The sequence below is a fragment of the Nycticebus coucang genome, chromosome 12 (genome assembly GCF_027406575.1).
Source record: "Nycticebus coucang isolate mNycCou1 chromosome 12, mNycCou1.pri, whole genome shotgun sequence".
Lineage (NCBI taxonomy): Eukaryota > Metazoa > Chordata > Mammalia > Primates > Lorisidae > Nycticebus > Nycticebus coucang.
In genome coordinates, this window is record NC_069791.1 from 95941047 (window position 1) to 95956641 (window position 15595).

A 15595-nucleotide genomic window follows, 5' to 3' on the forward strand; every position below is an offset into this window, starting at 1 on the left:
AAAAGGAACCCACCCTACCTTCCCCACCTCAGCCCCACAAAGTTTGGTCTATACCTAATGAGGAAGCAATAGCAGGTTCCAGATTTTGGAGTAATCACAATGCTCCAAAAATCTGTTTTCTCACCTCTAAAATGGGGTGCCTACCCTGCCTACTTCACAGGATGGCTGACTGTAAGGTACAAACAACATATATAGGGAAGGGTTATTTTTAATTATAAAAGTAACTTTAAAATTACTAAATTTTAAATATTTAAAATTAGAAAGTATTCTCTCAGCTTTGTTGCCTGGGTAAATAATTAACTAAATAAGTAAAATTAGAAAGTAATTACTACTTTATTGTAGTTAAGTATCTTTACTAGTAGGCCAGGCGCAGTGACTCATGCCTATTAATCCTAGTACTGTGGGAGGCTGAGGCAGGTGGATTGCGGGTGGATTCAACGGGATTTACATTTAGCTAGACTTCAATTTTTGTTTTTTCTTTTGCAGTTTTTGGCCAGAACTGGGCCCGAACCCACCACCTGCGGCTTATGGGGCCAGTGCCACACTCCTTTGAGCCACAGGCGCTGCCCTAGACCTCAATTTTTTGCCTGAGCTCAGGAGCTAGAGACTCTAAAAACAGCCAGGCATTGTGGTGGGTGCCTGTAGTCCCAGCTACTTGAGAGTGATCCAGCAAGACGATCACTTGAGCCCAAGAGTTTGAGGTTGCTGTGAGCTATGACGCCACAGCACTCTACTGAGGGTGACAAAGTAAAAATCTGTCTCAAAAACAAAACAAAAACCCACAAAAAACTAAAACTCCAAACAAAAACCACAACACAGAATCAAAAGCATTTATGTAAGAAGTCTTTTTATTGGAGTACTTCCTCTAATTGCTCTACGAATGAGATTCCAGAGTAACCATGTCACTATCTTATTTTCACAATGGTTTTTCCCCCTCAATCTCCTTTGAAATTAAACACATTGAACTACTTTCTACATTGAAACTACTTTCCAACCCACAAAGATCTCACTTACCATTAACTTATGTAACATTTTCATTTACCCATTTTATCTAATACACAAAAATCCACCTCTCATCAGCAGATAAAAAAGAGAAACTTAAGGTTCTCAAATGACTTTCTACCAAGTTACCAAAAGAAAATAATCAATACTTTTTTTTTTAGAGACAGAGTCTCACTTTGTCACCCTCGGTAGAGTGCCGTGGTGTTAACAGTTCACAGCAACCTCCAGCTCTTGGGCTTAGGCGATTCTCTTGCCTCAGCCTCCCAAGTAGCTGGGACTACAGGAGCCCACCACAACGCCTGGCTATTATAATCAATACTTTTTAAAGCAATAAAAATATCTATTTTCTAAAAAAGTATTTACAGACTGAAATTCAAATTCTACACTGCTATCAATGTAGTTATACAAGAGCATAGAAAGGCCTAGGAAATGTTTCTTACAAAATATTTATGATCAAGAAAATACTGCTTGCCTTTAAATAAATAGAAGTGGCAGAAAAATAAATATGCTTAAAGTTGGCCATTTTCACAAGTAAACAAAAAAGTACACATAAGGAACAAAGCGAAAATAGGCTTGAGCTTCAAAATGACTTGAGCAGTGCTTGCACAAATCTGTTACATAGTGAGGGTGTCTTGGACTACCTCTCAGTGTTTAGTTTTATAAAAATACAAAAACAGGCTTGGAGAGAAGGATTTCACCAAACTGAATCCATGATATACACAGCCATTAAACAGAGACTGCAGTAGTAACTTCAGCCCATTGCTAGCAAAACCATTCCACCAAATAATCTTTAAAAAGTTATTTTTTTCTCTTTGGACTGATTGATGCTGGTCAAAAATAATTTGATCTAAATGCTACAAATGAGCAGTTCTAGTCCAACAGGATGCCTGAGAGCCAAAATGTAAAATACTATATGTTTCACACAAGTCCAAGCCCACCTGCAGTCAAGGGGAATTACAGTTAGCTAGACCTCAATTTTTCTTTTAAATCCTCTTTTATATTGCACAAATATATTATTTGTCTCAATCTGTTTCCCTAAATCCTCTATCTCTTCCCTAGTAGTTTTTGTCTCTGAAGTCTTTAGAGACAGCTCCAAAACTCAGTGTCCCAGACCAGGTCTGGCCATTTCTCTACTTTCCACCTACTTTCTCTGCACCCCACTGAAATCCGAACGCACAAATACCATTACAGCAGAAGGTAAACAAACAAAATAAACACAATCTAGTTAAAGTCTTTAAATAGAGGCTATACCCTAGAGGATTTTCCACTGAAAGATCAACAAAGTCCTAAGACTAGCCTCTACCACAAACCTAGGTTAAAAGGCAATCTGTTAAAACAGGCTGCTGCCCATATTAGAAATTTCACAATTATGTCAAAAATTTATAATACACAAAAAGGTACACATTAAATAAACAGTCTTCAAAATTTATCATCAACCCCACTGTAAAATATTGCACATGATATTCAGTCTTTTCATTTTGTCTATCAGAGAAACAAAACAGAAAAACCTATTTCTGTTCATATACTAGATTAAGTCTAACTTGCAAGTATAATGCCCGAGGCACATACTCAATGCATTTTAAGCAAGGCCCAAACAGCAGTAATCAGGTGCTGAAGGGAACCATGGGGAAGAACCTCATCTCAGTCACAAATCTTCGAGGTCACAGAGACTGGTCTGGCATGTACAATACAGGTGGGGAGCCCATGCTACTTGAAGGACTTCGGAAGTGTGCATCAAAGGAGCTCGGTGTAATCCCAATCACAGTGTCATTCTGGGGCACTTCACCTTTTAAAAAGTCATCATCTTCATCTTCTATCATCTCCTGTATAAAGAAGAGAAGTCATCAGTAAGATCAGAAATGGAGATTAAAAAGTTTTCAAGAATTCTTTTCCTTAGAAACATGCTACTTCTGTAAAGATGATAGTGAAGGAGGCTCAGCGCCTGGAACTCAGTGGCTAGGGCTCCAGCCTTGTACACCAAAGCTGGCTGGTTCGAATCCAGTCCTGGCCTGCCAAACAACAATGACAACTACAAACAAAAAAACAGCCGGGCGTTGTGGCGGGTGCCTGTAGTCTCAGGTACCTGGAATGCTGAGGCAAGAGAATCGCTTAAGCCCAAGAGTTTGAGGTCACTGTGAGCTGTGTCACCAGGGCACTCTACCCAGGGGGACAACTTGAGACTGTCTCAAAAAAAAAAAAAAAAAAAAAAATTCAGTGCTAAATGTTTGGCTCAGTGCCCATAGCACAGTGGTTACGGAGTCCGGCATCAGCCACATACACTGAGGCTGGCAGGTTTGAACCCAGCCCAGGAAAGCTAAGCAACAATGACAATTGCAACAGAAAAATAGCTGGGTATTGTGGCGGGCACCTGTAGTCCCAGCTACTTGGGAAGCTGAGGCAAGAGAGTTGCTTAAGCCCAAGAGTTGGAGGTTGCTGTGAGCTGTTGATGCCATAGCACTCTACCAAGGGCGACAGCTTGAGACTCTGTCTCAAAAAAAAAGATTATACTGAAGGAAATATCTTAATTACTGAAGTCCTACTTACAGATTTTAAGCTCAATAAGGCAGGTCACCCGACACATCATTTTTGCTTATTGTTTATAGCCCTTGCATCTAACACAATGTGAAGGAATGACAACCTCCTCAAAACAAATGCAAAGTATAAAGAAAAAAATAAGCTTTCCAGTGATTACTTATAATAATAAAAAACAAACAGGCATATAGAAGTGGACTTTTAATGTAGAAATAAATGTGCTACAAAAGAAACAGAACAGTGACATCATTTATTATTGGATTCCAATTTTCTTCTTGGCAGCACTATGCCAGCCCCACCTAATGCACACAGGAGCCCATGCTGCAGATGTGCATCTTCAAAACACATTTATGAAGATGTTCATATTCGTGTAAACTTCTGAGATAATTTCAGTATGAGGCAATTTGAGCTTGTTACTTAGTAATGATCAAGTGGTAAAGATCTAAATTTGTTCTGCTAAAATTTATAATTAATCTTCACTTCCCATAAGTCAGTGTGCAAAGCGTTATCAAAAAATAAAGACAGACATAGTTGCTCATGCCTATAATCCCAGCACTCTGGGAAGCTGAGGCAGGGATCACTTGAAGCCAGGAATTTTGAGACCACCATGGGCAACACAGTTAGACCCTGTCTTTATGCAAAATAAGAACAATTAGCCAGGTATGGTGGCATGCTTATAGCCCCAGCTACTCAGGAAGTCGAGGCAGGAGGATCACTTGAGCCCCAAAGTTTAAGGCTACAGTGAGTTAGGATGGCACTACTGCACTCCAGCCTGGGTGACAGAGTAACACTGCCAATCAATCAACCAAACAAGTTAAAAAATAATTTAAAACCCCCAAAACTCCTAGTAATAAAAATATAACCTGGGTTTGGATTTTTGTAAAGGCAGAAATCAAAAAAATATAGTATTTTAGGGTGGCACCTGTGGCTCAAAAGAGTAAGGTACCGGCCCCATATACGGGAGGTGGCAGGTTCAAACCCAGCCCTGGCCAAAAACTACAAAAAACATATATATATAGTAATTTAAAAGTGTAACAACACTAAAGCACTTTTTTGACTGTGACCCATTCAGTACAAAGAAGACTCCTAGAAAGTGTGTTGAATCGTAAGTTTACCTTTTTAATGGGCTTCTTAAACTCCTGAAGCTCATCAGCACTCATGTCTTCCCATATCTGATAGATAGGATCAATGAATTTCTTTGACCTGTCAACAAAGATCACATTTCAAAGTCAAGTTAAATACTCCAGTAGCAAACTGTGTTTGGCTCTCTTCTTAGAAGATCCATTTCCCAAAACTGAGAAATGAAAACAAACCATGGCTCAAATGACAATGTCAAAAGTACTCTACATAGCTCCTCCTGGGTAAGAAAGGAACCTTTCCACTCATATAGATGGGAGTGTCCCACTTGTTTTTTGTTCTTTTGTTTTTAAATGAAACTGTTTCTAAACTTTACAAAGACTGACAACTGAGGTTAGTTTATCCAAATGAAGACAGAGCTGCAATATTCTGAAACTTCCTTTTTCATATTCCTATAGTAACTTGCTGAAAGGTAAGTCTAGGAAAAACAACAAATCTGGTTGCCATCAAATAAGACTTAGGGGACCAAACAATCCCACATGGTCATGCTGCTTGTTAGAAACTGCGTAATAAGCAAAACTCTTGCTTCCTTATGCAAATGCAAAGTTAAGACTGACCGGGTAGTTTGTGGGCTTTCAGAATAACCCACTTGGCTTTTGTTCATACTGAGCAACAGTATAGGATATGGTCTCTAGAGAAAGGAAGAAGTTACTTGGCAGAAAATTATAAGCTAGTAAAAGACAGCACCCTCCCTATCCTTGCACCTTTATCTCCATACCCTGATATGTTTAAAGAAAGAAAGAAAAAATAAAACCCTTGGTGTCAATCTGGATTCCTACTGAGGTACAAAATACAACCCCAGTGCGTCTGAGACACCAGGCAGACTTCACTAGGCATTCTCTAGGTTGGGCCTGTGAAATATGTGCATGGAAACCATGAGACCCTAGCTATAAAGAAACTCTACATTCACCACCAACAGTGTCACCTGTTTAAGAGCACCCACCTCTTTTTTTTTTTGGCCAGGGCTGGGTTTGAACCCACCACTTCCTGCATATGGGGCGGGCGCCCTAGTCCTTTGAGCCACAGGCACCACCCAGAGCACCTACCTCTTAAGCACACAAGGATCAAATGGAAAGAAGGTGTCAAGGGGGTTCGTGCAGGTTTGCACTGAGTCACCACCAGCTGTATTTCTAATAACTGGTAGCATCTGGCGATGGTTCCTCTCAATGATAGTGTAGCAGAAGACCAGCTGATATTTACTATGGAACACCAAAACCAACATAAAAGGGAGAATTAATATGCTGGAGTTTCTCCACACAGATGTGACTTGTGTATGACAACCATACTGACCACAGATATTGCTAAACATAACAAATTAAATATAAAACAGACCAGGTGTAGTGGTTTACCCCTGTAATCCCAGTATTTTGAGAAGCCAAGGCAGGAGGACTATTTGAGCTTAGTTGTTTGAGACTACCCCGGGTAACATAGTGAGACCCTGTCTCTACAAGAAATAGAAAATTAGTAGGGCGTGATGGCATCCACCTGTAGTCCTAGCTTCAGGAGGCTGAGGCAGGGAGATCAATTGGGCCCAGGAGTTTAAGGTTGCTGCAAGCTATGAGGTCACTACACTCTAGCTTGGACAACAGAACAAGACTAGGTCTGCTTTTGTATGAGTTTGCTAAAGAGAAAGAAAATGCAGCTTTGACTTAGAATACAAAACTGGGCTTAGATGAATAGATATTACTCACTAAAAGATAATATATTTGCAGGGTAAAACTCTTCTATTAATAGTTTTCATAATTACATAGATGTCTTTATTTTTACTGTTTGCAAAAGATTTAGGGGGTTGGAGAAAGAGGATTCAGGAGTTACTGAGGGGAAATGGTGGCTGTTGACAGATCAGCTGCTTATGAAGGAAAAATTAGGACATTATTGAAGGAGGGACATGGGATTAGCCAAATCACAATCTCAGAAACTGGTGCAGACAGGAGCAGGCATGGTGAGAACAGTTAAATAGAAGAATTTGTAATTAAAAAACAATACCGTTATGTTATCAATTTCTCTGCTAGTTATCTCTATATGACTTGGCAACTTGAAAAATCATTCACGGAACTTCTCCAAGGTAGTGATTTAGTTCACTTCCTCTACTCTCTACCCTCCACCCTCAAGAGTATTCTATTCATTCAGATATTTATCTCCAGGTTCTTAGGTCACTACTGCAACTTCAGGCAATCTACTCTCTTTCTGTTCCATTAGCTAAGGATCATATTTATTCCCTACTCTTGCTAGGGGTGTAAATCAGCAAAACCACACTGGAGGACAGTTTGCATTATCTGGTAAAGTTGAAGATGTGCATCTGCCACAACCCAGCAACTGCACTTCCAGGTGTGTGACAAGGAATTACAAATCCATACCTCAGGACATTTTCTGAGCTGTTGTTGCCAACACTGAAAAACACAACTGAAATCTCAAAAAGCCTCAGAGAAAGAAGTTAATAGATTATACAGCAGTTAAAATCAATTATGCTTACAACTCAAAGCAGAATTAACAGCTACAGAATGGTACATAAATTCCAAGACACGACCTTTACTTTAATCCCTGCCCTTAGCCTCACATCTCAGTCTTCACATCACATGCACATGGTGACCCCCAAACTAGAGCCTCTGGATCAGTTGGCTCATCAAGCACAGCCCTCTGCCCCGACCCAGAAAATATGACAGGGGCCAGCTTCATCAGGCCTCCCACTTCCTGCTGCTTCCCATCTCAGCAATGTGCTGAATCTTTCACCCATTAAATATTATTGCTTACTTACTGGCTTATTTATTCCTTTTTTAACCTTTTACTACCATTTCTGAGGTCTCAGGAGAGACAGGATACCTGGAACTAGATGCCCAACAAAGGAGAATTAAGGTTGCTGATGGAGAGTAGCCAGCTGTCCAAAGGGGATTAGAATTAAAAAAGGAATAGACTCTTAATTATTGAAGATTTTAAGTTAGGTCCTGCCTGCATATCCTGATTAAATGTCCATGACCTCCACTTCACTTTCTCTATAAAGCGGAATAATTTAGTGAATACTTACAAAGGAGTCAGAAAGCCTGCCCTGCATTCAAATCTGCTCTGCCACTGTCTGGCTATATGACTTCAGGCAGTAATTTAAGGTTGCTCTGCCTCTATCTCCCCATTTATACCATTTATTCACTGGGGTTAATAATACAGTCATAGGGTTATATGAAGATTAACTGAGTTCTATGTAAAGTGCTTAGAACTGTTGCCTGGCATGCAGTGAAGCCAATGTATTGGCTATAGCCAATAAGCCAAGATACAATACATTCCTCCTCTAAACCAATCTCCTATTGCTGGATATTTTTATTACTGTTAAAGGAGTCATTCTAATAAGCATCTTTGGTTTGTAGCCCTCAGCCTCCCAGTTGCCTTATTTCTTTTTTTTATTGAAGACAGAGTCTCAAGTTATCACCCTCGGTAGGGTTCCGTGGCATCACAGCTCACAACCTCAAACTCTTGGGCTTAAGGGATTCTCTGGCCTCAGCCTTCAGGGGCCTGCCACAACGCCCAGCTATTTTTGTTGTTGTTGTTGTTGTCATTGTTGTTTTAGCTGGCTCAGGCCAGCTTTGAACCCGCCAGCCTCTGTGTATGTGGCTGACACCCTACCCACTGAGCTACAGGTGCTGCCTGCCTTATTTATTTCAAAGTGCCAAGGTTTCTTTAGTATTTTATGCCCTTTGGATAAAAAGTAGTAGCAATTTCAAGTATCATCTAAGTTTAAAAACAATAGCTGCAAAAAAAAACAATAGCTGCACTACAGTATTTCCTGCACAGACTGAGTTATGTTTTTTTAATGTTTTATTGTTACTTATGTGACAGGAATGTAATGGAATCTTATAATACTTATATGAATACAAATTTAAATAAATTTCCATCAAGAAAATGTATATAACTTACTTTGTGATAGCAGCAAAAAAGTTAACCACCGAAGGTAGGCAAATCTTCAGAGGATTTAGCTGACTCATCACAATACGTTCAAAATTTAGACTTTGAAGATACCTCAAACCTTTTATTAAAAGAACAAAAAAACTTTTAAGGTACAAATATAACTGAAAAGCCTGTGGTAACTTTAAAAGCACAAGTTTTTCTGCCTAAGATAAAAAACAAACAAACTAAAAAAAAAAAAAAAAAGCACAAGTTATCACACATTAAAAACACAATTAAAATATCATTTGTAGCAACACTGTAAATAAAGGTTCATGCAGATAAGACACACAGTGTATAGCCCAGAAAAATAACACTAGGCCAACTACATTCATTTATGAAAAGGCACTTTTCTAAAGAAAACAGTTTGTATATCTTTTTTAGCCAAGATTTCTTGCTTTTTATACAAAGAAAAGGAGAGATTTTACTCACTTTATGAAAAGCCTTGTTCTCCCAACTAGTTCTCCAACCAATTTTTTTTTGTTTTTTGTTGCAGTTTGGCCGGGGCCGGATTTAAACCCGCTACCCTCGGTATATGGGGCCAGCGCCCTACTCACTGAACCATAGGCGCCGCCCTCTACAACTAATTTTAACCCACACATCTTTTTAGAAGCATGAAGGACAGAAGTAAATATATATAATGCCATCCATACAGAGTTTCTTTCCGTTTAGAGCTGTAGTTTTCAGCCCAAGGAGAGTGTGCCCCCACAAAGGACACTGGACAGCATTTGGAAACAGTTTTACTTGTCATAACTAGGGGTTCAGGAGTTGCTGTTAGCAGACAGTAGGTGGAGGTGAGACATCCCACTGAACATCTTACAATGTACAGGACAGCCCCTAGTGACAGCTTACAGTCCAAAATGTCAACACTGCTGAGGTGGAGAAGCCCTGGCTTTGAGGTTAACAGCTTATTGAACAATTTGAATTACTTAGGGAAATAAGCAAAACAACTTATTACATTGTTCTTCACTTTTCAACTAAAATACACTAACCTAATAAACAGTTTCAACTGATTAATGAAAATTCTCATTGATTCAAGTCTTCAGACAGAGTTTAATGCTCTATGTATGAACACAAGCTATAAAGTCAGCCTTACCTAGCTTCAACTTCTATTTCTACCAACAAGTATGGTACCCTGAGCAAATTATTTCTCTGTGCTTTGGCCTTATCTATAAAGTGAAAGCACCTGTCATTCACTGGGCTCTTTCAAGAACAATGAGGGGGTGCACTGGAAGCTTTGTGCAGGGTGCTGGACAGCCCAAGGGATCAGCCTCTTTATTGAATAGATCTTCATATTCATGTTCTCTGGAGCAGGGGTTCTCAACCCTAAATCCATCAACAGTAAAGAGGCTTAAGAGGTTTCTGGGGGCCTATGAACTGCTTGAAATGATTTGCAAGTTTTGAGTGCATATGTGGTTTTCTGAATCCATAATTTTTATCAAAATCACAAAAAAGGTGACAAGTATACAGGAAAATCCAGTTTGTGTCCACTAATCTCGTATCACTGACCTTCTTTTAGGTTTCCACTTAAGAGCTGCTTGTGTCTAAAAACAAAAGCGTAGAAGACCGCCTGGCAGGCTGAATAAAATGGTCCATGGAGAGCAACATCACAAAATGCCTTTGTTCCTGAATCCTGGTTATTAAGGTATATGTGCAGCCAGTTAACCAAAAGATCAAGGCATGATTTTACAGTACTAGAAAAAGAAAAATTCAAATCACTTACTTACTTCATTACTAGAGTAATATAAAAACACACAATTGCCTTTCATTACCAACTATGAAAAGTTCTTTAAATACTACCCATGGGAATAGGGGATAAGCAAAGGAAGGAAAACGACAGGCTGGCTGGAGGACAATCATCCAATTACAAGGTAAGGAAACTCTGACCATCTAGGAATAATAGATAAGCCACTAAGAATGTTCCAAGGTATAGAGAACAGTTTTGCCTAATATCAACTCAGAAGGGCTTCTCCAGATGGCTCTCAGCTCTCTCAGGGTGATACGGCCAAATAGGGCACATTTACCCACATCTCACAAGACAGAGGCAGTCTGGTAGACTTCACTATTCTCTGTGGGATTCTGATGAAATCCTATGGTCAACAATGTAATTGTTGGGGAAGGGTTTTTAACACTTTCTTGCCCAAGGATCTTCATGGATTACTGAAAGAAATTGTCCTCCTAGACAGGTCCTCCTATTACCTTTAAAAGGATTTTTCTTCAGCTTTAACAGATACAATTGATTTGAAAGGCAAATGAAAAATGACAAACCTACAAAAAGAATCAAAACAGTATACAACACTGTACACTATCCATGAAGAGGAATGGATCTTCAAATTCAAGTGTTATTACACAGAAAAGATGACAAAAGCCTTGCATATGAAGTTTTATACCTAAAAAAGGAGACATTTTATTCCAAAATTGCATCTTAGAAATATAAACATCTTGCACAGTGGGGGGAACAGATTTTCTTTTCTCTTTATAGACAGACCAAAAAAAAAGCCATTATTTCTGACTTGAGACAATGCTATCCTTTTTTTTGTAAAGCATAGTATTAAAAAGTGCTTAGAAAATTAGGTTACTTACATAAGAGGAATAAATTTAGCTCTTGCCAAAAAGCTTCCAATATAATTTGCAGCAGCTTGCCTGATGATGGCAGGGTTATTCGGATCCTGTAATTTTTTCCAGAGATGTTCCAAAAATGCTTCTGCAAATCCCTATAAAAAGAAAAGGTGCTGGTCTGATCCTTTTTAATGCTTAAAATAGTCTGCCTATCAGAATCCTAAGATTTTTATTTCACCCATGTGAGAAGAAAAGTTCTTGGGACTCTGCTCTTCACCTGTGCCACCACTGGGAGGGATGCAGACAGCCTAGGACCACAAGCCAGGCGCTCTCAAAGTGAAGGAGAGTGCATGCTTGGGTTTCTCCTGTCCTGAGTACTGTGTTCATGGCAACTTCCTATCCTGTATGGGGAGCCCAGCCAGGCTATTGACAATGACAATCTATATGTGGCCACATGAGTAAGTCTGACTTCTTTCTAAAAACATGCCATGAAAAATTGCTAGGAAAACAATAAACACAGGTTCTTTTTTGATGAAACAGGGTCTCACTGTTGCCCAGGCTAGAGTGCAGTGGTACAATCATAGCTCACTTTGATAGTCCTTATTTTCTAAAACACTTCAAGATAATACTGTTAAAAACAAAAGGTATTCCAGGTATTAAGCTAATGGGTTAAAACATAGCAGCTCATGCCTGTCCTAGCACTTTGGGAGATAAAGGCAAGAGGACTGCCTGAGGCCACAGTTCCAGACAAGTCTGGGCAACGTAGTGAGACCATAAAAAAAATTATTTATTTATTAATTAGCTGGGCATGGTGATGTGAAACTATAATCCCAGCTACTTGGGAGGCTGAGGTGGAAGGTTCACTTGAACCCAGGAATTTGAAGCTGCAGTAAGCTATGACCATACCACTGCACTCTGTGTAACAAAGCAAGACTCTGTTTAATTAAAATAAATATAATCCAATGGATCTAAATCTAACTAAGGATCAAAATTAACATAGAAGATATAGATTCAGCCATCTCAACCTACGAGTGAATTAGCAGCAAGGTTTGACTTTACTATTCTAACAATACTGGACCGTTTGAAACAAACTGGAAAGGTAAAGAAGTTGGATAGATGGGTCCCACACGAATTAAAGTAGCATCAAAAAAGAAACTGTCTTAAAGCTTGCCGTTCTTTGGTGTTACAAAGTAAAAGTGAACTATTTCTACACTGTATTATTACGTGTGATGAAAATGCATTCTTTTTGATAATCATAAGTGTTCAGCACATTAGCTGGATAAAGATGAAGTGCCAAAACAGTCCAAAACCAAGCATTCATCAAAAAAAAAACCAATCGTGTCTGTTTAGTGATCCAGAGCTGGTATTATTCACTATAGCTTCATGAAATCTGGTCAACTGATTATAGCAGATGTCCACTGCAACCAACTGGACGGCATGATGAGGATGTTTGAGATTAAGCAGCCAAGGTCAGTCAAGAGAGATAGGCCAATCCTCTTGCAAGATAATACTGTCACACAAATAATATTGCTCAAACTACAAAAGCTAGACTTGGAAACTCTCTCATCTGCGGTCTTCATTGACCTTGTACCAACTGAGTGCCACTTCTTACAGGCTTTGGACCACTATCTTATAAGGAAAAATATTCAATTTTCAACAAGCTGTGTGAAACGCCTTTTATGATTTCACTGCCACTTGCTCTCCAGGATACTTTGCTGCTTGCATACATAAGCTACCACTAAGATGGCAAAACTGTCTGCCCCAGGCAGTGGCAGTCTGGGAGGCTGAGGTGGGAAGATTGCTTGAGGTCAGGAGTTCGAGACCAGCCTGAGCAAGAGGGAGACCCTGTCTCTACTAAAAACAGAAAAAGGAAAAAACAAAACAAAACAAAAAAAACAAGGCAAGAAGATCACTTGAGCCTGAGTTAGAGGTTGCTGTGAGCTGTAATGCCACAGCACTCTACCCAGGGTGACAGCTTGAGACTCTGCCCTCCCTCCCCCCAAAAATTATTCTAGCTACTTGGGAGAATGAGGCAGAAGGATGGCTGAAGCCACGAGTTTGAGGTTACTGGGAGCTAGGCTAATGTCAGTGCACTCTAGCCTGGGGCAACAGATTAAGACACTGTTTCAAAAAAAAAAAGAAAAGAAAAAGAAAAAAAAAGATGGCAGAATTATGTTGACAGCTTAGGTGCATACTTTAATTGTACCACATCTTGTTTGAGATATAATAAACTAAACTTTTTACTCGAAATTGGACGTTTCAGATTTAATGACCTAATAAAGCTCTTCAAGTGATTCTGAAGCTTGCTCATACTATAATCCACTCCATGGGGTTTGACCTGGGAACACTAGTCTTTGTACACATTGAACTTAACCAGGAATACAAACACAGATTAAAGCACAGCTGGTATTTGACTAATTATGCTAATCACAGACCAAACAGACTAAGCCTCTTAGGCAAAGGGTATAACTCCAATTTCTCTCAAATACCTCTTTTACAAAACTAGGAACACTCAAGTTTGGACAGACTGAATTTAACCTTTTTACACATGACAAATACCCTCCTATCATCAGAAGTTACAAAATAGCTGTAAAGAAGGAAGAGCCTTATTTTTCTGCCCCAGAAGAAAGACAAAGCCTAAAGTTTTAAAATTCTGCATTGAAAAGTTGGTTTGGGTTAGAACTCAACCCTGAAAGGGAATAAAAAAAAAAATAAACAGTTAAATATTCCATGTGTGATATTAATAGAGATAGGCTGGGATTGAGAGGAATGGCACCGCCTAGTGACCAAATCTTCAGAGCAACCAGCTAAGCTGACAGGCAACAGCAATTCCCTTTGTTCTCTCCCTGTGTTGAAAAGGGATGTGATTTCACTTTGGAGATCAGTAAAAAGAACTCAAGGAAGGGAAATGCTATAACCTTATGGTCTCCCTCCGTCCCAGTTTTTTAAGGGAAAAATTGTACGTAGCATGATAATAAACTAAGATAACGTTAATGACATTTTACTCACCAATTTGAAGCTACAGAGGTAAAACATAAAAAACTGTACATGGCAGGAGGCATGAGTGGGCAACAGGAGTTTGTCAAAGATGTTTATTAGATCTCGATATAAATCCTTAGTTTTGTTGTTATCAATCTTACCTAAGGAGAATATATGGCATTTCAGTTTTATAAATACCCATTTTTAAGCCACTGGTTTCATTTGCCAAAATTTTTAAAAAGAACACAATATGTTGGATTAAACCACATACAATAAAATGCAACTTATAATATTGAAAAGAAAAAAAAGAACACAATAACCACTAAGCTATGATTAAAACAAAATGCTATTTTTATTTGGCACAGATTTTCCTCTTAAAGTGTAATAATCAAGTACTGGCAAGGAACCAGGCCCTCAGCTCACACACACACTGCTGTGAGCCCTTCTAAAAGGCGATTTTACAATTCATGTAGCACAAGTCCTCTGATTTAGTAATTCTACTGCTGGATTATTCAGTACAGCACCAGCACCTGACGAAATGATGACACTCTGAAAAGACACCAACCACCATGCTTCAGAGGGCCTACTATACCATTCCTAAATGTCTTGAGCAACCTGAGTATAATCTGCATAAAACCAACCAAACTCCATATATTATCTTTAACACAATAACCAGTGAAAAGATGAGAGGGGCTTTGAAGACGAATGTGAGTGAACCCTAAATTCCAGTCCCATTTCCAAACCATAACTTGACCTCTCTAAACCTTTAACTCATATTCAAAAGAGTAATTTTTACAAGATTTTTATTAGTATTAGAGATAATATATGGAAAAGGCCCACAACAGACCCAGGTACATTGCAGGTGTTGTACACATGGTTACTATCTGTAATTATCAGGGGTCCTCAAACTTTTTAAACAGGGGGCCAGTTCACTGTCCCTAAGACCGTTGGAGGGCCGGACTATAATTTAAAAAAAAAAAACAAAACTATGAACAAATTCCTATGCACACTGCACATACCTTATTTTGAAGTAAAAAAACAAAACGGGAACAAGTACAATCAAACCGCCACATGTGGCCCACGGGCCATGTCTGAGGACCCCTGTATATAGACTATTACCGTCTGTGTAGCACACATCCTTAATGTAGGATAAAAGCAGTGACAGTAGGAGGTCCAGGCGTTCAGCTACAGGATGTACCATCTCATCAGGCTGTTCAGGATCAGCCTTGGTTTCATGTTTAGTTTCTTCATCTTCATCCTTCAAGGATAAACAACATCAAAAAACCCAACATACACTATTCAGGTGATAGCAGACTAAAAGCCCTAACCTCACTATTATACAATTTATTCAGATATGTATACCAGAAAACCACTGTACCCTCTACATCTACTGAAACAAAAAACATAAAAAAGGAGCTAAGATTGCCCTTGCACTCCTTGTGACCCTTTCCCCTCG

The 15595-nt window shown here is 39.1% G+C and overlaps 1 protein-coding gene across 3 annotated transcripts in view; it reads right to left on the bottom strand.

The window, feature by feature from the left end:
* Positions 1–1321: 1321 nt before the first annotated feature.
* The window catches only part of RRN3 (RRN3 homolog, RNA polymerase I transcription factor), a 44870-nt gene continuing 30596 nt past the window's right edge, over positions 1322–15595 (bottom strand). For all 3 annotated transcript variants that reach the window (XM_053555446.1, XM_053555448.1, XM_053555447.1), the window contains 8 exons: positions 15259–15397; positions 14170–14300; positions 11185–11315; positions 10111–10295; positions 8575–8683; positions 5718–5870; positions 4650–4737; positions 1322–2825 (listed from right to left, as the gene is read on the bottom strand). In XM_053555446.1, coding sequence (XP_053411421.1) covers positions 2664–2825; positions 4650–4737; positions 5718–5870; positions 8575–8683; positions 10111–10295; positions 11185–11315; positions 14170–14300; positions 15259–15397 — 1098 coding nt within the window. In that variant the 3' untranslated portion in view covers positions 1322–2663. The remainder of the gene's footprint in view (positions 2826–4649; positions 4738–5717; positions 5871–8574; positions 8684–10110; positions 10296–11184; positions 11316–14169; positions 14301–15258; positions 15398–15595) is intronic.